Raw genomic sequence first — 25,511 nt, forward strand, 5'->3', positions numbered from 1 at the left:
AGTAATGATGGCCACTCGTTTTTCTTAGAATTTGTATTATGGCAAGAAAAAAACAGCTAACAGTCTATTCATTAGGACTATCAGCTGTGTATTCACCTGACTTCTGCACAACACAATTGATGGTCCCAACCCCATTTATAAGGCAAGAAATCCCACTTATTAAACCTGATAGGGCACACCTGTGAAGTGAAAACCATTCCCGGTGACTACCTCTTGAAGCTCATCAAGAGAATGCCAAGAGTGTGCAAAGCAGTCATCAAAGCAAAAGGTGGCTACTTTGAGGAACCTAGAATATAAGACATAATTTCAGTTGTTTCACACTTTTTTTGTTAAGTATATAATTCCACATGTGTTAATTCATAGTTTTGATGCCTTCAATGTGAATGTACAATTTTCATAGTCATGAAAATACAGAAAAATCTTTAAATAAGGTGTCCAAACGCTTGGTCTGTACTGTACATGCAGAGAATGAACCATTGGGATGGTACACGTCTGACATGAGCTGCCGAATCCCGATGACTCGGATCAGCTGGACGTGATCCTGGTGCAGGTTACTAAAAAATCCCAGTGGATAATTCTTCAAGCGACTCACGTGGGTCCTGTCTAAAAATATATTTGAGGTGTTGTGTGATCGTTCTGTCTAGCACTCCCTTTTATTTTCCTGTTTGGTGACTTGGTAATAAATCTTCTTAGCAGCTCCTCATTTACAGACGTCGTTCACACATATGAGGTGTAAAATTATGGAGTTGGTGATGGTGTGCTTGTCAGTGTATATTACATTAATAAACTGCTTCATCTCAGGCTGACATTTGATGGCTGTATAACTTGCTAGTTATGTCTGGGACGTGAGGTCACAGAACAAATGGAGTCGCTCAATGCTGAAATGGGGGCAAGTTGGATCAAGAGTCAGGATGTCCTGTCCTTGGGTTCAGCTCCATACTAAACCTGTGACCGGGTGCGACACTACAGCTCATCTAAGTCATGGCGAGCAGTGGCATTCCTTATGCCACAACGCTTACTCCAGTCACAGAGTGGAGTAAGATTTGTGCCCAGATGTGCACCTATTAATGAATAAGGAGCATCTGACTCCGACAGTTCCTCTCGTTGAGACAGATGTGAAAGTCGCCAATCTTGATGAATTGGGGCTTACGGTATGTCTTTGTTACTAGACCAACTTCAGATTAGCGTACTGTTGATGCAAATCATGGCCATTAGTCTAATTACCCAAACTGGCAGCTGTATGAAACTTTTTAGGCCGGTACTGGATTCTGCAGTAATTGTGCACAAACGTACCCATAAGCCTGGGGCTGCACGGCGACATTGGCGCCCTGAGTGTCCTGAGACCAAAGTTCGCTGGGTGTCGCTGCTACATCGTGTCATAATACAAATGAATGGGAATCACACTGCGACCCTGAGGGCACTGCAGCCATGGCGACCAAGTCACACAAAATCTGATGTAGTTGAAATTCTTCCAGCTTGCATTTTGACCTCAGGGTCGCAATGAGACCCCATTCACTTGTATTGGACTGAAATGCAGCAACGATGTCTTGTGAACTTTGGCCGCAACACCTGTCACATGATCAAAGTCGCTGTGTACCCTCAGCCTAAAACTAAAATGATAAACTGGCCTTGGTGTTGCTGACCAGTCCTCGATATTGGACAACCATTCCTTTCTGTGACATTGGCGCAGTGCCAATATACTTACCAAGTCCAGGCCAATTCTGCCAGTCTTCCATGAGAAGATGAGTCTCCAAGAGTTGTGTTCTCTCCCCGGCCTATACCTGCCGTTTCTGGGCTCTCACCTGGGTGACTCCTTGCTCTGATCTGTAGGTTCTCCACTCTACAGGTACATGTGCCATGGGGGCAGGGACAGGTGTTCACCTGATGAAATGACTATGCAGAAAGCATTTACACAGCGGCAAAGCACGTGAGCCCGGGGATTATGTACAGTTACGGCTCTGCAGCTGGAGTTTGGCCAGTGTGGGTGGTCATTTTTTTTTTCCCTCCATGAGATTGTACAAAAATACATCAACAATCCCAGTGGTGAGTCACTTAGTGTCTGCCGATCATATGTGCTAGCTGGCTGTCCTCCCTGATGGCCTTGTCCATCCAGCTATAGAGTGTCGGAGTGTCAGACATGGCGGTGGAGAAGGGGCATCCTCGGTGAGCGACCTTCAGACATTGCTTCACCTTCACGTGGAACAATCTTTCACGACTGTACAGACTCCTTTCTAGTCTTAAATACCAGTAAGTGATTTCCTGCTAATGTTGCTTGGTTTACAAGGACATCAGGAGCAGAAAAATCAATATTCTCCGCATCCGGCATCGGGGTTTTAAAGGCTTCTACGTGCAGACGTTTTCTCAGTGGTAAATAAATGTTAAATTTCAAGCTTTTTTTCTTAGCACTTCTTGGAAACACTTCTCGCTTTTTTTTTTGTTACGTTATTATATTTTGAAACTTCTTGGGAACATTTTTTTCAGGCCTCTGTGCGCACAGCATGGACGCCCCATACAATGAACCTAATGCACAGCAAATGCAAAACCACACTGCTGTGCACGCGTCCCATCCTCTGTCACGGCGTTCACTGCGTCAGGGTTCTCTGTACGTCACAGGGTAGGGTACAGAACACAGGACGGCAAAACCACCAGCGAAGACGCTTCAGGAAAATGACGCCTGGAATTTGCCTTAGGCCGGGATCACACACAGAGAGATACGGACGAGTCTCGCAGGTGAAAACCCAGCTCTGGCACCGGCACTCCATATCGGAGCGTGCAGCCGCACAGCAATACATGGAGCCGCACGCTCCGCTCCGGAGTGCCGGCGCCAGAGCTGGGTTTTCACCTGCTAGACTCGTCCGTATCTCGCGTGTGTGTGATCCCGGCCTTCAAGGAAACCTCTCACCAGAAAAAAAGCTATTAACCTGCAGATATGGGCTTAATTTGCAGGTTAATAGCGTTATTAAGTTGCCTGGTGCCCGCACTAAGGGTGGTTTCACACTTGCGTTTTTGTCTGCAGCGTTTTTTGCACAAAAAAAGCATTCGTTTTTTTTCCTATATTTAACATTGAAAACGCATGCGTTTTTTGTTGTACGCGTTTGGTTGCGTTTTGAAACGCATGAGTTTTTTTGCTGCATGCGTTCTTTTTCAGAAATGCAACTTGTAGTATTTTTGAGAGGCGTTTTTTTGACACATAAAAACGCATGCGTTTTCATGCGTTTTTTGTGTGTCAAAAAATACATTGGAGTCAATGGAAACGCATGCGTTTTTAAGCACATGCGTTTGTTTGCTTTAAAAATGCATGCGTTTTTATAAAAAAAAAAAAACAGAAAACACACTGATATGCCACCCCCCACCATAAAGGTGATAAAGGGATCCTAACCCTACCCCTAACCCTACCCCTAACCCTAAAGGGATCCTAACCCGAACGGGATCCTAACCCTAACCCTAAAGGGATCCTAACCCTACCCCTAACCCTAATCCCTTTAGGGTTAGGGTTAGGATCCCGTTAGGGGTAGGATCCCTTTAGGGTTAGGGTTATGATCCCTACTCCTAACCCTAATCCCTTTAGGGTTAGGGTTAGGATCCCTTTAGGGTTAGGGGTAGGGTTAGGATCCCTTTAGGGTTAGGGTTATGATCCCTACCCCTAACCCTATCCCTAACCCTAACTATTTCTGTTTATAGTGGGTTTTTTACTTTATTTTGATGATTGGCAGCTGTCACACATTTCTCAGCATGCGTTTAAAAAACGCAAACGCATGAAAAAACGCATGTAAACATGTCAAAACGCCGCGTTTTTTCACCACATGCAAAAACGCATGCATCAAAAAAACGCAGCGTTTACATGCGTTTTTTCACCATGCGTTTTTTTTTTAAACGCATGCGTTTTGAAACGCAAGTGTGAAACCAGCCTTAGCCAATGCTGGTGGGAGAAAATGAACTTTATTCTCCCCTGCAGCATTCAGTTTCAGTCACAGGGGCTGCCTCGGCGCTAGTTCAGTCACCGCTGAGAATACAGTCGCGGCTTTACTCGTGTGTCCGGCACTGACTGACACTGGCTCTGCATTGGGGCCTCCTGTCGTTCGGGGGCACGGCACTGTATACACAGAGCGATGAGGTAAAGCCAGTAACCTGCAGATTAACACCATATCTGCTACAGGGTAATAGCAGTTTTTTTTGGTGACGAGTTCCCTTTAAGCAGCTTTGCCTGGGAAATCTCTGTGAATGTGCCGGCATCTAAAGGACACTGTGTGCACTAGACAAATAGGACTTATGAGAACATGCTAAAAAAAAAAATCTTGGAACCTGCTACTTTTTGACGAGGAGGAAAAAGAAAAAAAAAACCTTGCAGCCCAAACATAAAATGCACGCTTGAGGCCGGGTTCACATTAGCGTATGTGTGCGCAGCGTATACCTGCGTACCGATCCGCACGCATCTTGCGTACATATATTTAACATTGTGTACGCAGGGACATGCGTTTGCATCAGTTCGCACGTGGATGCGTACGCATGCGTCGTTTCGCGGTGTGCGGCGAACGCAACATGTTTCATTTTTTGAGGCGTCAATTATGCGCAGGAATGCGGATGAGTGCAACAAAACAACGCATTACTGTCTATGGGAACGCATTTGTACGCAAGGACATGCGTTCGATACGCATGCGTACTTCAGACTGCGCATGTCCAGGAAATGATTTCACTACCTCCACCATGCGAATAAACAACGCAAACGCATGCCAAAATGCATTTAAACACATGCACACGCAGCGTCTTTTTTTTTTTGGTGTCATGCTTAAGATGATGCAGAGTAAAACCGCAGCGTAAGCATGCGTCTTGGCATGCAGATTATATGCTGTGCACAGAAACACTAATGTGTACTTAGCCTGGCGTCTGATTTTTTGTTTGTTTTTTTCGCATGAAAAAGTGGACCTGACTGAGGACCTAGGAGGCACATAGTGGAACTGTGCCCTTGCTATGGATGGGTGTAGATTTGCTCTACAGTTCCTGGTGCAATTAATATGTGCCAGGTGAATGGTGGTGATGCCTCCTCCTGTTTAACGATGCCCACTTTTCCAGTGGCAGGAGGAGCAAAAACTCAGAACTTTGGTGCTCAAATTTCTGACTTTTTTTCTATGCCAGAAAAGTGTCACAAAGCCGATAATCTGCCACTGTGTGTGCAGACTCTTCATTATCACCTGTAAAGCGCCATGGAATAAATGGCGCTATAATAATAAATAATAATATCCTACAGACTGTAAAGTAACATCTGGCCACTAAAAATAGTATCAAACGCTGCGCGCAGGGCGGGCGGTAATCATATGTCCATTATGCTACTTGTGGTCCTTTTCATGGTCTCCCATCGAAAACGGATAGTAACGTTTTCAAGAACTGCTGCTTGTTTCCAAGTAATTCACAAAGATGTAGAGACGAGGCTTCCTGGTAATTGAATCTCCTGTTGGGGAGTGATCAATGGTGGCGGTGTTTATTTTTTCCTCCTCCCACCTTGTGAAGCTCCATGTTAGCTATAGATGGTGCTGCAGTGACAGGGGATGAGCACATAAGTCACATAAGACTGTAAGCTGCTTGGGTCACTTCAGGTCACCACTTTGCACCTTCCTTATATTTTTGAGGCCTGTGTGTGATGTCTCGGGGGAGGGGGCACAGACGCCTAGTTGGGCTAGTTGTGGTCCCTGAATTCCTGCACACATTTGTGAAGGTCTCCTTGTAATGAGGAGTTGGTATTGGGTTCGGGTTCTCTGTGCCGCTCCTACATATGTGTATGGCGGTCGTTACTTTTTATATGCGGCTCCGTGTAATGAGCATTTTTCCTGGTGTGGTTAATGGAGGACCAGCCTTATTCAGTCATTGGTGATTACTACAACTACATGTTCAGAATGCTTATATATAACTAATTTTCTTTTCATATTTTGATATATTTTATAATATTTTCGAAACCTAAAGTGGAAGAAATGCTCAAAAAATCCTCATATGAACAGCAAAGTGGTTTAACACTGAAATCAATAGGAAGAGTCTTAACAAATATTTCTTAGGTGGTTTCTGTGGTGATTTTTTTTTAATAGAGCAAATCCGCTCTTTAAAAACAAAACAAAAAAAACCCCCCAAACACTCCTTAAAGGGAACCTGTCAGCAGGATTGTGCACAGTAACCTACACACAGTGTCAGGTTGGCGCCGTTATACTGATTACAATGATACCTGGGTGATGAAATCTGTCTTGTGGTTGTGGTTGTGGCTGTATTTTCAGGTTTCAGTTGATGATATGATCGTGGCCTGTGGGAGAGGCTGTGGGGGTCTACATGTGGTGCTCTGCTTAGGTCATCCTAATGGAACCTGCTTACAGGTCACTGAACCCTCACTGACCTGCCCCCTAGTTTGCATAGTTCATTGGTTGCGGCCTCTGTCTGTCATGGAATCCAAGTCGCTGATTGGTCTCGCCAGCTGCCTGTCATGGCTGCCGCGACCAATCAGCAACGGCCACAGTCCGATTAGTCCCTCCCTACTCCCCTGCAGTCGGTGCCCAGCGCCCGCTCCATACTCACTGCAGTCACCGCTCACACAGGGTTAATGCCAGCGGTAACGGACCGCGTTATGCCACGGGTAACTCACTCAGTTACTGCCACTATTAACCCTGTGTGACCAAGTTTTTACTATTGATGCTGCCTATGCAGCATCAATAGTAAAAGGATCTAATGTTAAAAATAATAATAAAAAAAAAAAATTATATACTCACCTTCCGCCGCCTTTCCCGCTCCTCGCAACGCTCCGGTAACCGCTCCATGCAAACGGCAGGTTCCGGTGGCAAGGATGGTATGCGACAAGGACCTACCATGACGTCACGGTCATGTGGCCGCGACCTCATCACAGGTCCTGCGCGAGAAGGACCTGCCATGACGTCACGGTCATGTGACTACGACGACATCACGGGTCCTGCGCTACCAACCCTGGGACCGGAAGCTGCCGAGCGCACCGCACACAGGCAACATGACTACAAGGGCTCCCTCGGAAGGTGAGTATATGTTTATTTTTTAACCTGTGACATACGTGGCTGGGCAATATACTACGTAGCTGGGCAATATACTACGTGACTGGCCAATATACTACGTGGCTGGGCAATATACTACGTGGCTCTGTGCTGTATACTACGTCACTGGGCAATATACTACGTAACTGGGCAATATACTACGTGACTGGGCAACATACTACGTGGCTCTGTGCTGTATACTACGTCACTGGGCAATATACTACGTGACTGGGCAACATACTACGTGGCTGGGCAATATACTGTCGCTGGGCAATATACTACGTGGCTGGGCAATATACTACGTGGCTGGGCAATATACTGTCGCTGGGCAATATACTACGTGGCTGGGCAATATACTACGTGGCTGGGCAATATACTACGTGGCTGGGCAATATACTACGTGACTGGGCAATATACTACGTCACTGGGCAATATACTACGTCACTGGGCAATATACTACGTGGGCTGGGCAATATACTACGTGGCTGGGCAATATACTACGTGGCTGGGCAATATACTACGTGGGCTGTGCAATATACTACGTGGGCTGTGCAATATACCACATGACTGGGCAATATACCACGTCACTGGGCAATATACTACGTGGCTGGGCAATATACTACGTGGCTGGGCAATATACTACGTGGCTGGGCAATATACTACGTGGCTGGGCAATATACCACGTCACTGGGCAATATACTACGAGGGCTGGGCAATATGCTACGTGGCTGGGCAATATGCTACGTGGCTGGGTAATATACTACGTGGCTGTGCAATATAGTACGTGGACATACACATTCTAGAATACCCGATGCGTTAGAATCGGGCCACCATCTAGTATTAGTTATAAACACAGTAACCATGCGATTATGCTGCAGCACAGGTGTCACGACTGGTGCCTGCCTGCAGAAGGTTTTTTTTTTTTTCAATATGTATATATAATATTCATTATGTAAACTAGAGGGCAGGTCAGTGTCAGAAGCCATCCCGATGAATACCTAATGAGAGCACCACATGAAGACCCCCACAGGCCACCTCGGGACACGGGCATACCATTAACTCAAAACTGAAAATAAGGATTACACAACAACCACAAGACAGATTTCATCACCCAGTTATCATTGGTGCAGTTATACTAATTACAATCTTTAAAAAGCTCCATTTGAACATAGCCATTACAAGTTTTTCTTGTTGCTAAAATGACAAACCCACAAGTTTACTAGAGTTCATCTTATTATTGGACAATAGCCATTAAAGGGGTATTTCCATCTCCAAGCTCTTATCCAAATATGTTGAAGGTGTAGTAATAATTATAATATTAGCAAATACCTCCAATTAGAAATGTAGTATAGTTTTTCTGACTCACTATGTTTCTTTTTTTATGTGTAGGCATTGCAGGACCTTAGGTATCCATGGTTACGACCACTAGCAACTTGCTGGTCAGTGGTTTTAACTATGGATACCTAAGTAATGCCTGCACATGAGGTAAGCAACATAGCGATTTAGAAAAACAAAACTATCCTACATTTCTAATTTAAGGTATTTGCTAATATTAATATTACACCCACTACATATTGGGATAGGCTCTTGGAGATGGGAATTTCACTTTAAAGAAGCTGTTTTGTCCAATTTTTTTCTGATTACTTACCAATCAGGTCTTGGGCTATGTTCCCATAATGAGTTTTTGATGCTGCATATTTTCACTGCTTCAAAAACGCAGCATCTTACAGTTCCAACAAAATGGATGGGATTTATAGAAATCTCATGCCCACAGTGATGTTTCTTTTTACTTAGCGTAAACTGACCTGTGCTACACGTGTTTCATATCCACAACGTGTGCATTTCTCTTGTGGGTACGCTGAGTTTTATGTGCTAATCACGGCCCTGAGTGTGTGCTTTTTCAAGTGTTCTGTATGGAAATCTAGTGATAACAGTGCAGACTCCAGATAGCTTAATGTGTTACAGCAGACCTTGTGCTGAGCTTTGTGTTATAGCAGACCTTGTGCTGAGCTTTATAGTTCCACTAACACTATGGTTCTGCTTCTCACCAAAATGGTCATTCGCGGAGCTGTGCTGCCAGAAACAGGACGTAAGGAGATGTCATAGCTCTGAGCTGCTCATGAGACCACTTGAAAATTTCCCTTTAAGCCCCCCCCCCCCATACATTAGACTGCAGATATCAACATGTTTAGCCGACAGTGTAATATGCATGGAAGCCCCCCGACAGATCATTGTCTGGGCGGTTAAGGAATCGGCTTGTCTGATTTTGGACTGCCGATCCTTTTGTTCTCTGGAGATAAGGCGATAATGTCTGGCAGTGGCAGTCTGATCGAGAACGCAGGAGCTGTCAGCAGAACAGGCGCTCCTATGTGTGGAGGACTCGGGAGAGAAAACTGTTGGCCGAATAATGGTTTTGCCAGCAGATATGTAAAGGGTATGGGGGCTTTACTCTGGTAAGTGGCACCGTGAGCAGATAAAGCTGCAGAGTGCTCCCGTGGGACCAGCAGATGACTGAGAAGCCGCGATGGGTAACTAATCCACTCACACACCATTACATAATTAGAACAGATTACAAAATATAACAATTTACCGGAAACCATCATACTGGTGTGAAGAGTCGTAATGGGGTTACGATGTGGGTGCAGAGGACTTCTAGAGCTGAACTCTAAAATGTCAATGTCTGGATTGCAGATCTATTCTGACATGGATTATCAAAGTAAGTACACCAGTCTCATTTGTTTTGAGAAATCTGGTGACAGCAGTTTTCCTATCATGGTTAGGATATGCCAATGAGGACCTGAATGCTGAACCTCTCGGAGATCATCAGTGCTAGTTTCCCTTCTCCCCAGTGGTACTTTCCAACCTACAGTGTCAGGGAATGGAGCTGAGTCCTGGTGCGTTCCCCCATCACACGTTTCCTAGTTTTCTTCTGTTTTACTGGTAGCTGTATGTAATGCTTGTGAAATGTCCAAGGTTGCCTCATCCGCAGCCTTACCAGGAACCACATTACGGCCTCCTCCCTGGCCCTGGTCCAGGCTTCTGGGCCCTCATGCTCGCTGCTCTGCGCCCCCCATTGTAATGTGCAGGTTACAGCATAATACATGTAACTGGGGGCTGTACATCACCATCATTTCTTGCTCTGCCACGTAAGCAGCACTGCACAGCGCCTCACTGGTTAAATCGCACATATCCTATCCTGCAGTGCTTCCAAGCTGCTGTCTGTTACACTTGGATGCGCTATCATTTTTCTTCCTTTTCCTTTTTTTATACCTTTTCTATTCAGAAACGTAGTAGTTTGTACGGCCTAAATGAGCACAGAAAGGAATCCTCTTCTAAAATGTATTTGGTCCATAGGCGTCTATGTATAGAGCTGGCGTCTGCATACAGTGCCCACTAAATTTAGACTGAACTCTACCCCCAAATCCCCCAGTATCTGCCATGCTGCTGCCACCTAATGGTTGATCCTGGGAATGCATTTCAGACAGTGAGTTTGCACATTGTGTCCCAAAAGTTGCCTGTAAGTATAATTTCCCCAGACTTTGTCCACATCTGCACAAGTATGTCTATATTTCCAGAAATATAAGCGGAGCAGCCGCGTTGGAGCACGTGTGGGCAGGACACCATCGCCACCCAACGGATCTCCTCTGTTGGACTCCGCCATTGTGTGGGGAGTAATAACTGCACTGTCTACTCCAGGACAGATAATAATTGGTAAACCTGTTGTCTCAATGATATATGGCTCCCGGTAAGTCACTTCAAGAGGGTTGTCTGGTGCAAAACGAAACTTTGACATGACAAACTCAGTCATACTCGCCTACTTATGCCCACCTGGATCCAGCGCAGGCAGTTCTGTGATCTGAACAGTACAGGAAGCGGTGCCGTCACCATTTCACCAGCGACAGCTGTGGCCTCTGATTGTCTGCAGCGGTCAGGAGAGTTGAGCAGCATGTTATTGGATGTTTTTGATGACCTGCTGGTCAGGCACCTGACCTCTGCAGCCAATCACAGGCCGCAGCAGTCCGGCGGCTGATGATTTTGTGACATTATCTCCTCCTGTTTCTGTGCCGATATTTTGTGTTATATTTTACACATAAAGTCTACTGGGCAAAGCGGGTTTTACCTGGACAACCCCTTATGTGCACATGGCATCTTTTAAATGTACCTAGTTTTTACTGGAGCGCCGTCTTTGATGCCTTTTGTGGCGTCCTTGATGCCTTTTGTAAATTTCGGATCTGAGACAATGGCAGCCACTGTCAGTGGGAGACCACCAGAGGAATGGTCCGGTCACGGCTTTCAAATGTGTTAATCTGACAAGCAAGACACTATTTAGGAATTGTTTGAAATAAGGGGGTGGAGGCCTCTTCTTCTTGGTGATCTGACCCGTGGTTTCTAAAAATCGGAAATTGTTTTGGCACCTAGATTCCTGCTGTGGAAATACAAGTTCCAGGATGCCGTGACATAGGTCTATTAATACATTAGAGGAATCTAGTTCAGCTCTAAGTATGAATATTGCAATATTCATCCCTGTGAGGCGTAGAAAGATAATTCTGGCCCTTCGTCACACCGCCAAATCCTCCAGAAAATGTGCTGGAAACTATGGACGTCCCGTGTCCACGCAGCTGCATTGTTCTGGTTTTGCTACAACTTTACAAAATAATTAAAAAAAAAAAAAAAGTGAAAAATGCCTTTTTTTTTTTTGGTCTTGTTGCATTTTTTCCCAAATTGCCTAATGCGCCCTCACCCCAGGAATGGAGCTGTCAGCTGTGCCGCTTCGTCTCTGCAGTTGCGCTTTTCTGCCTGATCAGCTGGCTTTTGCATACATTTGCTCTCGGGTAGCGCGTTTACAGCCTCAGGTCTATTATCTTACATCGTTTGCCATGTGTAATCTTCTTTACCGCTTCTAATTTTCTGTATTTGTTTTTTTTTATTTGCAGATACATATATTTTCCTCCCCAGCAGCGCTCTCCTCGCCCTCGATTTCACAATGCAGATAAGAGAGGACATCAATCCTGTGCTGCGGTACATCCTCCATTTTTTTATGTGGTTCTATGGAGTGATCACGTTTGTGCCTTGGTTCTTACTTTCCGGTGCCAGGGAAAGGCAGAGGAGGGCGACGCGGGTAAAAGCCAAGCCCCTAAATGACTGTGACCCCAGCAGCCCGTTTCGCTCGGTGGACAGCTTCAGCAGCCTGGCGTCCTCCCTGTACCCGGGCTGTGACACCCTGGACAAGGTCTTCAGGCACGCCACACACCTGTTTGGAGCCAAGGGTTGTCTGGGGACTAGAGAAGTGCTCAGCGAGGAGGACGAAATCCAGCCCAATGGAAAGGTCTTCAAAAAGGTGAGTCAAGATGGCTGCTTTTGGTATATTACGGTATGTTTCTGGAATTTTTTTCTAATACTTATTTTCTTAAAAAAAATGGTCAATTCATTCCAAAAGTTACATTTTAAAGAGTAAACCTTTTTTTAAATGTAATAGGGCACGGTTCACATGTCGACTTATCTTTTCCTTTTGCCTGTTCTGTTTAGAATGCCCATCCTGTGGTTTTTATCTATTTTTTTCCAGTTTTCTGGACTCATGTTTTAGTGTCAGTTTTTCCAATCTTTGTTGCATCCATATTTCTTGTATAAAGCTTAAAAATGTCTTCGCATTTTCCTACCCCATTAACCCCTTATTGACATATGACACACTGGTACGTCATATGTCGGCTCCCTGACTTTGGTGCGGGCTCAGGAGCTGTGCCCGCATCTTTGCCAGCATAGTATTCAGCAATCATCTACCTCTAACAGGGGCATGTGAAGCAGAGCCCACGGCTGTTAACCTGTGAAATGTCGCCGTCACTACCTGACAGCAACATATACAGCTTGCGTCTTGGGGGGGTAATCTGTTCTAACCACCAATCGGCGCGATCACGGGGCAACAATGGGTTCAGATGACAGTTGGGGGGTCTTCTGAAGTCCCCTGTGTCTGTCATAATGGTACTCCTGTTAAAACCAGCCTATGGAAACTGTGATTTTTGCTATATGCTGCAATACTGTAGTATTGCTGTATAAAGCACAAACGGTCAGGCGATCACAGATTCAAGGTCCCTAAGGGGACTAATGAATAGAGTAAGGCTATGTTCACACGTTGCTGCGGTTTATTTTCTGCAGCATGTCTTTTTGCGAATCCTCAGTATTTTAACCCTATTCCATTATAGGAATCCGCAGGTGTAAAAACGCAGGCGAGTTCCGCACAAAAACTGCACAAAATCCGCAGGTAAAATGACCTGCGTTGAGGTGCGTGTCTCCAGAAGCATGAGCCACTTACTGGTCACTACAACGTACTGGTCACTACAATGGCAGGTTGTAATTTTCACTAAGCAACATCCATTACTGCTTGTTTCTGGAAAACACCCATAGTCACAACTTCACTACAGCTGTAGAAAAAATTCCCAAAGGGGTATACTTTCCAAAATGGGGAATTCTGTTCTTCGAGCACTTTGAGGCATTATTTATGGAGTCTGCAAAGTAGAAACATTTGCGGTCAAGGAGGCAAATAGCGCTCCGTCCATCCCGAGTCTTGCCACGTGGCTAAGTAGTACTGTACCGCTACATATGGGGTATTGTCAATTCATCAGAAATTGTGGGACAAATTTTGGTGACATTTTTACCCATTTCTCCTTGTGGAAATGCAAAATGTGGGGCTTAAACACAATATTGGTGATAAAAATGTAATTATTTTTTCCCTCACTGCCCAGTGGTATAAAATTCTGTGACACAGCTGTGGGGTCAATACGATCACTGCACCCTTGGAAGAATTAAATGAGAGGTGCAGTTCGTAAAATGACGTCACTTATGGGGGATTTTGCCGTTCTGGCACCTCAGGGGCTCTGCCAATGTGACCTGGCACCCTCAAACCATTCCAGCAAAATCTGAACTCCAATGTGGCGCCTCTTCCCTTCTGAGCTTTGCACTGGGCCTCAAAAGTAGTATTCCCCCACATATGGGGTCTCGCTGTACTCCGGAGCAATTGCACAACACATTTTGGGGTCCATTTTCTACTGTTATCCTTGTGAAATTGAAAAAAATTGTCGTTAAATACATTTTTGTGGGAAAAATAAAAAATAAATTGTTTTAGTTTTCACAGATCAACTTTGTAAAACTCTGTGAAGCACTTGTGGGTTCAAGGTGCTCGCCACATGTCTAGATAAATTCCTTGGCAGGTCTAGTTTATTTTTTTTAAGACCCTAAAAAATTAGTGTTGGAAAAATGAGCAATTGCTGATCAACTTTTAACCCTTCTAAGGGTATGTTTCCACGTGCAGTAAACGCTGCGTGTTTGATGCTGCATAGAGACGCAGCGTCAAACACGCAGCGTCCAGATGTTACAGCATAGTGGAGTGGATTTAATGAAATCCTGTCTCCAATATGCGTGGTATCACGCACGCTGCGGCCCTGCGACTCCGGACATGCGGCGCATCTTTTAAGATCGCAGCATGTCCGTATACCTTGCGGCGACGCTGCGTCGCCGCAAGGTATAGCACAGGGCCCTATGCGATGGGTGCGATGATCCCGGTTGTGTGCTATGAACACATCCGGCATCATCGTGTCCCAGAAAGGGGGCGGAGCTTAGCGCAGAGCGGGTTTGCCGCTCCGACGAAACCGCCGGCCATCCTGAAGGTGGACACATACCCTAACTTTCTAACAAAATGATTCTCAAAAATGATGAAGATGTAAATGTACCGGTAACTATTTTTTGTGACAGCTTGAAAATTGCTAAATTTCCGATATTTTCACACATAAGCACAAGTCCTATCGAATTAATTTGACCACTATTATGAAATACAATATGACACGAGAAACCAGTCTCGGAATCAGTGGGATCCAGTGAAGCGTTCCAGAGTTATTAGTAAGCTGAGCGAATTTGCTCGGGTCGCGGTTATTTGGTGAGCTATAGCGCTTACAAATTAAGCTGCAGAGGGAACCCGGATACATGGAGCGCGCCGGCTGATCGGCACCGCAGCTGCCGTGTGACAGTCACAGCACATGCATGCAGAGCCTGGCAGGCCGTAGTATGTTTTCTGGCTGCTGCCAGCAGAGGGCAGCATCGCTCTGTGTGCACAGTGCAGGAGAGTTCATCCATGGATCTGGAGGAAGTAGATGAAGACTCCCATGATTTTCTATACATTGTGTACACACAGAACACTGAGTTGGAGAAATCAGAGCAGCCAGTTCTTTTCTCCTGGATTGTTGTGAATTTTCATTGTGGACTTCACCTTTTGCAATGCAAAGGGTGTTAACCCCTTTACCCCCAAGGGTGGTTTGCACGTTAATGACCGGGCCACTTTTTACAATTCTGACCGCTGTCCGTTTATGAGGTTATAACTCTGGAACGCTTCAACGGATGTTGTTTTCTCGTGACATATTGTACTTCATGACAATGGTAAAAATTCTTTGATAGTACCTGCGTTTATTTGTGAAAAAAACGGAAATTTGGCGAAAATTATGAAAATTTCGCAATTTTCCAACTTTGAATTTTTATGCAATTAAATCACAGAGATATGTCACACAAAATACTTAATAAGTAACATTTCCCACATGTCTACTTTACATCAGCACAATTTTGGAACCAAAACTTTTTTTGTTAGGGAGTTATAAGGGTTAAAAGTTGACCAGCAATTTCTCATTTCTACAACACCATTTTTTTTTAGGGACCACATCTCATTTGAAGTCATTTTGAGGGGTCTATATGATAGAAAATACCCAAGTGTGACACCATTCTAAAAACTACACCCCTCAAGGTGCTCAAAACCATATTCAAGAAGTTTATTAACCCTTCTGGTGCTTCACAGGAATTTTTTGAATGTTTAAATAAAAATGAACATTTAACTTTTTTCACAAAAAATTTAATTCAGCACCAATTTGTTTTATTTTACCAAGGGTAACAGGAGAAATTGGACCCCAAAAGTTGTCCTATTTGTCCTGAGTACGCTGATACCCCATATGTTGAGGTAAACCCCTGTTTGGGCACACGGGAGAGCTCGGAAGGGAAGGAGCACTGTTTTACTTTTTCAACGCAGAATTGGCTGGAATTGAGATCGGACGCCATGTCGTGTTTGGAGAGCCCCTGATGTGCCGAAACAGTGGAAACCCCCCAATTATAACTGAAACCCTAATCTAAACACACCCCTAACCCTAATTCCAACGGTAACCCTAACCACACCTCTAACCCTGACACACCCCTAACCCTAATCCCAACCCTATTCCCAACTGTAAATGTAATCTAAACCCTAACCCTAACTTTAGCCCCAACCCAAACTGTAGCCCTAACCCTAGCCCTAACCCTAGCCCTAACCCTAACCCTAGCCCTAATGGGAAAATGGAAATAAATACATTTTTTTTATTTTTCCCTAACTAAGGGGGTGATGAAGGGGGGTTTGATTTACTTTTATAGCGGGTTTTTTAGCGGATTTTTATGATTGGCAGCCGTCACACACTGAAAGACGCTTTTTATTGCAAAAAATATTTTTTGCGTTACCACATTTTGAGAGCTATAATTTTTCCATATTTTGGTCCACAGAGTCATGTGAGGTCTTGTTTTTTGCGGGACGAGTTGACGTTTTTATTGGTAACATTTTCGGGCACGTGACATTTTTTGATCGCTTTTTATTCCGATTTTTGTGAGGCAGAATGACCAAAACCCAGCTAGTCATGAATTACTTTTGGGGGAGTCGTTTATACCGTTCCGCGTTTGGTAAAATTGATAAAGCAGTTTTATTCTTCGGGTCAGTACGATTACAGCGACACCTCATTTATATCATTTTTTTATGTTTTGGCGCTTTTATACAATAAAAACTATTTTATAGAAAAAATAATTATTTTTGCATCGCTTTATTCTCAGGACTATAACTTTTTTATTTTTTTGCTGATGATGCTGTATGGCGGCTCGTTTTTTGCGGGACAATATGACGCTTTCAGCGGTACCATGGTTATTTATATCTGTCTTTTTGATCGCGTGTTATTCCACTTTTTGTTCGGCGGTATGATAATAAAGCGTTGTTTTTTTTTTTTTTTTTCTTACGGTGTTTACTGAAGGGGTTAACTAGTGGGCCAATTTTATAGGTCGGGTTGTTACGGACGCGGCGATACTAAATATGTGTACTTTCATTGTTTTTTTTTTTTTTTATTTAGATAAAGAAATGTATTTATGGGAATAATATATATATATTTTTTATTCGGTCGTCCATGACAGCACTACGGAGAGAGGGGATCCGCCCTTCAGGAACAGGAAACCTACAGATACATAAGGGCGGCACCTCTCCCCACGCATCAGTTGGTTTCCTGTTCCTGGAGGACAGGATTCCCTACAGATTTTTCTTCAGTCACCTATCAAACACCCAGGCCGGCTGTCCGACCCAGGTAGCGAGGGGGTCTCCTACCTCGGGCAGTGCGGGTCCCTGGAAGCGCCACGGTGGGCCCGGGTAGGGCTCCACGACAGTGAGCGGTGCAGTGGGGAGCAGCGTCCGGAGGAGGTCTGTCTCTGTGGCCGGCGAAGGTGAGTATATCTCCCCCACCCCCCCGGTCCTTTCGCTCTCCCGTGCCCCGGTCCTCCCTACCTCTGGCTCCTATCCGTGCGGCGCGGACTTCCCGGTGTGCCCCTCTGCGCTCCTTTGGGGGGGGCGGGTCCGGGGGTCGGGCGCCGGCTTCGGTCGGTATCGCCGCTGTGCTGGCCATGTGCGGTGTAGCGGCGTGTGGCTGGGAGATCCGGCGGCGCCGGCCTCCGGGCTCTTCCCTGAGCGCTCCGGCGTTACCGGAAGTGACGCGAGGGGGGGCGGAGCCAGGACCGGAAGTTAGACGCCGGCCGGCTTCGCTGGGGATACCGCTGTCCTGCATGCGGTGGGAGCGGCGGGGGGGGGAGCGTTCAGGGGCGGGGGAGGGTCGAGCATGGTCCGGGGCAGGGGGGGGATTGATTAGGCTGGCCATGCACACCTGCACATGTTCCGGATGGGGGAGGGCTATATATGGCCAATTACACTGCTGCAGAGCTGCTGATAGCATCTACAGCTATGGAGGTGCCAGAAGCTGCCGGTGACCTGCTGGAGCAAGGGGACAGATCCTCGGAGGCAAATACCCAGCAGAAGACCCGCGGGCGCAGTGCTCAGGCCAGTCGCAGATCAAGACAGAAGGATCTGGACCGACCCCCCAGTAATCCGGTACCTACCGCTACTGCCTGGGTAAGAGATCTTCGTGAATGTACCCTGATGCAGTCTTTCCTATGTTTATTTCCGTAGGGGAAAAAGAGCGCTGGTAAATCAAAAAACAAGGAGTGCGCGCTATGCGCTTGCCCTTTGCCAGACGCCTACCCTAAGAGACTTTGTCAGTCGTGTGTGCGGCAGACGGTAGGAAATAGATAAATGGGATACTATATAGCGGTAGCACCAGAGGAAATTACATAGCCTTTTTTCTCCGCTCCCATAGGTGGCGGAGGAGTCTCCCGATTTCACATCAAATCTTAGGGAGATTATCAGGAAGGAGGTGAAGGATTCCCTGAAATCCCTATCCCGGGGGGAGCCTTCCAAAAGGAGAAGGGAGCCTAGCGCCTCAAATTCGGATTCATCTGTTGGCCCAAGTAGGGAGAATGATTCAGACGCCTCTGTCTCCTCAGCGTCCTCTTCGGAAGAAGAGTCTAACCGGTTCTGTTTCCCATTGGACCAAATGGACAAACTGATTAAATCAGTTAGATCCACTATGGGGGTGGCGGATGAAAGACCAGAACTGTCAGCCCAGGACTTAATGTTTGGCGGCCTAGACCCTAAAAAACGTAGGTCTTTTCCGCTCAATGACAAGGTCCAAAACCTCATTAAAAAAGAATGGAAGAAGCCAGAGAAAAAAGGCTCTTTTCCACCGGCCTTTAAACGAAGATACCCCTTTGAGGACCCCATGGTGAACATATGGGATAAGGCACCAAAATTAGACGCGGCGGTGTCTAAGGCATCCAAAAAATCTTCTATCCCCTATGATGACATGGCTTCCCTAAAGGATCCTCTAGATAAAAAGGCTGACTCGTTCCTTAAAGGGACATGGGAAATGTCGGCTGGTGCCTTGAGACCGGCGGTAGCTGCGACATGCGCAGCCAGATCAATGATGGTCTGGCTAGATCAGCTGGGGTCTAAATTGGAAGAAGGTGTTTCCAGAGATTCCATGTTGAAATTCCTGCCAACAATCCAAAATGCTGCTGCCTTTCTCGCAGATGCTTCTGCGGATTCCGCAAGAATGGCGGCTAGAGCGGCAGGACTATCGAACGCAGCACGCAGGGCCCTATGGCTGAAATGTTGGCCGGGTGACCTTCAGTCCAGATCTCGTCTGTGCTCCATCCCATGTGAAGGGGAATACCTGTTTGGACCAGTCCTAGATGAGCTGCTAGAGAAAGCCGGAGATGAGAAGAAGAAGTTTCCTAATCTTCCAACTACTTCTTACCGGCGCCCCTTCGCAGGGAAAAGATTCTTTCGGAGGAGACCGGCCAGAGATCAGAGCAGATGGGACGAGAAAAAGAAGAGAGGTACTGGGTTCATGTTTGGTGGAGGACGTCAGGAGCCACCCCGTGAAGTCAAAAAACCACCCCAATGACTAGTCGCCCCGGTGGGAGGTAGACTATCTGCCTTCTACCTGGCCTGGTCCAAGATCTCCAGTAGTGATTGGATTTTGGGGTTGATAGCTACGGGTCTGCGGCTAGAATTCTCCTCTATCCCTCAGAACTTCTTCAGAGTCACCCCTCTCAGATCCTCTCCAGCGGAACAGGCGGCCCTGGAAGCGGAAGTTCACGATCTGCTCAATAAAAATGTCTTATCCGAGGTTCCGGAAGGAGAACAGGGTAGTGGTTTCTACTCTCCTCTATTCCTAATAAGTAAACCAGACGGCTCCTTCAGAACAATTATCAACCTTAGAGCGCTGAATAATTTTCTGACCATTCAACCATTTAAAATGGAAACTATTAATACCGCAATAAAGTTGCTGTTTAAAAACTGCTTTATGGTAGTATTGGATTTGAAGGACGCCTATTACCATATCCCTATTTATGCAGGTCACCAACGATACCTGAGGGTGGCGGTACGATTGGATGGGGTAATAAGACACTTCCAGTATAGGGCCCTTCCCTTTGGGATTTCAGTCGCCCCTCGGGTATTTACCAAGGTAATGGCGGAAGTTATGGCACACCTTCATGAGTCCAACATTCTAATAATCCCCTACCTGGACGATCTCCTTATCGTAGGTAAAACGGCGGATCACTGTCTAGAACAGTTACATAAAGTGATGTCGGCTCTAGAGCGTCTGGGGTGGATGCTAAACATTAAAAAATCACGGTTACAGCCCATGACGGTGCAGCGATTTTTAGGCCTGACCCTGGATTCCCAGGTTCAGGAATGCCGTTTGCCTCAAGAAAAAATTAATCGCCTGTACCTTCAGGTGCTGAATGCCTCAAAAAACCCCACCATGTCCCTACGAAGAGCCATGTCTCTGTTAGGCTCTCTCTCGTCCTGTATTCCGGCGGTCCGATGGGCTCAGTATCATACGAGGATACTACAGGGCGAGGTACTGTTACATCAAAAAAGGTTGGGAGGAGGTCTAGACAGTCTGCTGACCCTATCCCAAGACACTGTGGTATCCCTCGAGTGGTGGTTAGATCAAAAGAACCTGTCCACAGGGGTCCCCTGGGAGTATAATATAACTCGTATTATCACCTCGGACGCTAGCCCTTCTGGGTGGGGGGCTCACATGGGGGATTCATTGGTCCAGGGGCTTTGGGATCATGATCAGATGGAGATGTCTTCCAATCTAAAGGAGTTAACGGCTGTGGAGCAGGCGGTTAAAACACTCCTTGTCTGTCTACAGGGCCACCACGTGCGGGTATTCTCGGACAATCGAGTCACCGTGGCATACATAAATCACCAAGGCGGGACTCGTTCCGGATCCCTGATGTGTGTAGCAGATCGTCTGTTTCATCTAGCAGAGCAACATCTTCTCTCGTTGACGGCTCTACACATAAAAGGGGCAGAAAACACTACAGCGGATTTCTTAAGTCGCAACACATTAAGGCAGGGAGAGTGGTCCCTGAACAGCACCATCTTCGACCTTATCGTGGAAAGGTGGGGACAACCAGAGGTAGACCTGTTTGCCACAAAAGGAAACAGGAAAGTTGCACAGTTCTGCTCTCTGAACCCCAGAGAAAATCCCCTGTCAGTAGACGCCCTCCTCATAGACTGGAACTTCAGGCTAGCCTACGCCTTTCCTCCCCTGTCTCTACTTCCTCTGGTGGTGAGGAAAATCAGGAAGGACAAGGCCACAGTGATAGTAATTGCCCCCTTCTGGCCCAGAAGGACGTGGTTTCCATGCCTGAGGGCTATGTCGATATCCGATCCATGGGTCTTGCCAGACATTCCGGATCTCCTATCCCAGGGCCCAGTCTACCATCCTCGAGCGGTTGGCCTTCATCTGACGGCGTGGATTTTGAGCGGGCGCTACTAAAAGATAGGGGGTTCTCGCCAGCCCTCATTAACACGCTGCTGAAAAGCAGGAAAATGATAACCACAAAAATCTATGTCAGAATCTGGAAGAGGTTTCTTCAGAACTCGGGGGCAACAGCTGGACAGTCAATACCGATTGTCCAGATCTTGGAATTCTTACAAAGGGGGTTAGATATGGGGTTATCCCCAAATACTCTTAAGGTGCAGGTATCAGCCTTGGGGGTCCTCTTTGGCTGCAACATCGCTGAGAATCACTGGGTCAGCAGATTCATCAGGGCAACAAAGCGGTCTAAACCAATTGTGAAGGATAGAGTCATGCCTTGGGACCTGAACCTAGTCCTCTCAGCCTTGACAGAGGCCCCATTTGAGCCAATTACTTCAGCCTCTATTAAAAATCTTTCCCTTAAAGTAGCCTTCCTGGTGGCCATAACATCGGCGCGTAGGATAGGCGACATCCAAGCATTATCCAGGGTTCCCCCTTACATGCAGCTTAGGGATGATAGAGTGATACTATCCCCTGATCCAGCATATCTCCCTAAGGTAGTGTCCAGTTTCCACAGAACACAGGAAATAGTCCTTCCATCTTTCCTCCCCAGTCCTACCAACGATAAGGAGAGGAAGTTACACACCTTAGATGTAAGAAGATGTATCCTGCAGTATCTAGCGGTAACTGATTCCTGGAAGTTAGATAATGCCTTATTCGTGTCCTATCAGGGTAGTAGGAAAGGGCATAGAGCATCGAAGTCTACTCTAGCTAGATGGATCAGGGAGGCTATCTCGCTGGCTTATATCTCAAAGGGCAAGCCGGCGCCTGAAGGTCTTAAAGCACATTCCACTAGAGCTATGGCGGCTTCGTGGGCGGAAAGATTGGAGGTGTCGATCGACCAGATTTGTAAGGCTGCTACTTGGTCTTCTCCAAACACTTTCTATAACCATTATAGATTGAACCTGGGTGCCTCCTCTGACCTCTCTTTTGGTGTAAGGGTGCTGCAAGCTGTAGTCCCTCCCTAGTTAGTTACTCTCTGTAATTCTCTCCGTAGTGCTGTCATGGACGACCGAATAAAGTCTTAGTTACTCACCGGTTAACGGTGTTTTTCGGAGTCCATGACAGCACCTGTACATACCCTCCCGTCTTCTTAAAGTTCTGGGTGTACACCTCTTCCTTTATTTATATATAATTCACGGGTAGTGAATAGTTAATATTGTATTATTGTTTATTGTGTATGCTATTAACCTTGGTGGTCCTCTTATGCTCTGTAAACCAACTGATGCGTGGGGAGAGGTGCCGCCCTTATGTATCTGTAGGTTTCCTGTTCCTGAAGGGCGGATCCCCTCTCTCCGTAGTGCTGTCATGGACTCCGAAAAACACCGTTAACCGGTGAGTAACTAAGACTTTCATTATTTTGGAATATTTTTTTTAATTTTTTTTACACATTTGAAATTTTTTTTTTTAACTTTTTTACTTTGTCCCAGGGGGGGACATCACAGATCGGTGATCTGACAGTTTGCACAGCACTCTGTCAGATCACCGATCTGAGAGAAGTGCAGGCTGCTTCACAGTGCCTGCTCTGAGCAGGCTCTGTGAAGCCACCTCCCTCCCTGCAGGACCCGGATCCGCAGCCATCTTGGATCCGGGGCTGGAGGAAGCAGGGAGGGAGGTGAGACCCTCGCAGCAACGCGATCACATCGCGTTGCTGCGGGGGGCTCAGGGAAGCCCGCAGGGAGCCCCCTCCCTGCGCGGTGCTTCCCTGCACCGCCGGCACATCGCGATCATCTTTGATCGCGGTGTGCCAGGGGTTAATGTGCCGGGGGCGGTCCGTGACCGCTCCTGGCACATAGTGCCGGATGTCAGCTGCGATAAACAGCTGACACCCGGCTGCGATCGGCGGCGCTCCCCCCGTGAGTGCCGCCGATCGCGCTGGACGTACTATCCCGTCCATGGTCATAGGGGCCCACCCCACCTCGACGGGATAGTACGTCCCATGTCAGAAAGGGGTTAAATAAGCCATAAAATCTGCTATAAGATAATACTGTCTTGTGGGGAGCTGAGATTGTGGACTCTTGTGTTGTTGGGCGGGGGTGTCTGGGGGCCAGCAGTAGAAATGACTCTAGGGGTCACACTACAGCTACATGCAGATACATGTGAGCCGATAGCCCAGTCAGTGAAGGGTTAACTGTACAATACAGGAGACTCCTGCACATCTACTGTGTGCACGCCATAACTGTGCCACTGGTAATCATATCTCACAGGACAGGAAGCAGGTAAACGTCCGCGGATTTCATCTATAATCAGATATACATCCCGCCACACCATAAACCTTATATTACCACCACACATTGTATGAATGTACCGTAATTACCTTCCTGCTGATGGCCGAAATTCACCGTACCAAGACCAAAATGATAATTGATGCCGGAAAAGTACCCAATATTAAAATATAAATCTTTATTGTTTTTATCATTACAACCTTTTATGCATTGTTATAGGCCTCGTTGAGGGCAAAAACAAGGAATTGACATGCTGCAGATTATTTTCAGAAATTTCTTGTACACACCTTTTGGCCTCAGTATTTTGTGCAATACCTTGGTTTTGGCCAATTGCAGCATGTCGCTTTTTCTTTCAGTGATTTTTCACCCTTTTTTTTTTTGGGGGGGGGATTCACCCATTGAAAGCAATAAATGGGGCACAAACGCTGATAAAAATGCAGGTATCAGTTTTTGCTGTGTTTTTTTTGTACCAAAACCTGATGAAGTAGAAGCAGATTGTTTTCTACTCCAAACTTATCAGCATGCACAATAGTCAAACAAACCCTGACAAAAACACAGCAAAAATTACCGGTAAGTAAAAGCTGCTTTTTTGAGGCAAATTTCTTAATGCTAAGAGAACAGGTTTTGCCTTAGGAAAAAACGCATCAAAAACGCAATGAGGGGATATCCACTGTATTCAATCCTTTTCTATGAAAGAATCCCTTTGAGGAACAGTTCCACCTCAATCTCAGATATTGTCCTCTCGGGATCTCTCTTCAGGGAAGTCTGATGGCGGCTGCTCCAACACAACAGGCTATATAGGATGCGTTTGCGCTGATTTAGTTTCGGTCGCAGTGGGACTACTTACGCAGGAGGAGGGTCATTGTATCACAAGCTGAGAAGGGTGGTCTGTAATCTAATGGGGATAATGAAGGACGTGGCCGGAAGTAAGACCACCCCGGGGTGGGTGCCTCATGTGGTCCACTAACACATGGCTTCATTACTTGTTGTATTCCATGTGCTTCCCCGAAATGATGATGATAATAATAATCTTTATTTTTATATAGCGCTAGCATATTCTGCAGCGCTTTACAGACATTATCATCACTGTCCCCGATGGGGCTCACAATCTGCATTCCCTATCAGTATGTCTTTGGAATGTGGGAGGAAACCGGAGAACCCGGAGGAAACCCACGCAAACACGGGGAGAACAGACAAACTCCTTGCAGATGTTGTCCAAAGTGGGATTAGAACCCAGGACCCCAGCGCTGCAAGGCTGCAGTGCTAACCACTGAGCCACCGTGCTGCCACATAAATAGGGGTGGTCTTGCTAAAATACCTTCCCTGTTCCCATATTGTGGGCAATATTGCCAAAGAAGGGACATAAGTCTCTTGATGAACCCCTGTCAAGTAACGGGGAAATGCGTCAAGGTGATTGGGCACCTATTCTTTAACCTTAAACCATGAAAGGGGATTTCTACACTGAGCCAAGTTTAACTATTGGGTGATTAATTTTCATATATATCTTATTGTATATTAGTGCTATACTTAGGGGTGTCACATCGATACTTTAGGGTGCAGACCCGTGTGGTCAAGCAGGAGGATGAGATGAGGGCTTTTACAGGGCCTGAATAGAAATATTTTCTTTCTCTCTCTACAACCACATACACCTGTGTCGTTATATACTGATGCTATACTAAGAATTGGATCACATTTATCTGTATTAAGAT

General features: G+C 46.2%; 1 protein-coding gene across 1 annotated transcript in view; it reads left to right on the forward strand.

The window, feature by feature from the left end:
- The window catches only part of ACSL3 (acyl-CoA synthetase long chain family member 3), a 126,686-nt gene that overhangs the window by 19,452 nt on the left and 81,723 nt on the right, over positions 1-25,511 (forward strand). Inside the window, exon 2 of the mRNA XM_069727669.1 lies at positions 11,969-12,372. Within this exon, the coding sequence (XP_069583770.1) occupies positions 12,019-12,372 (354 nt within the window). The 5' untranslated portion in view covers positions 11,969-12,018. The remainder of the gene's footprint in view (positions 1-11,968; positions 12,373-25,511) is intronic.

Source organism: Ranitomeya imitator, chromosome 5 (genome assembly GCF_032444005.1).
Source record: "Ranitomeya imitator isolate aRanImi1 chromosome 5, aRanImi1.pri, whole genome shotgun sequence".
NCBI lineage: Eukaryota > Metazoa > Chordata > Amphibia > Anura > Dendrobatidae > Ranitomeya > Ranitomeya imitator.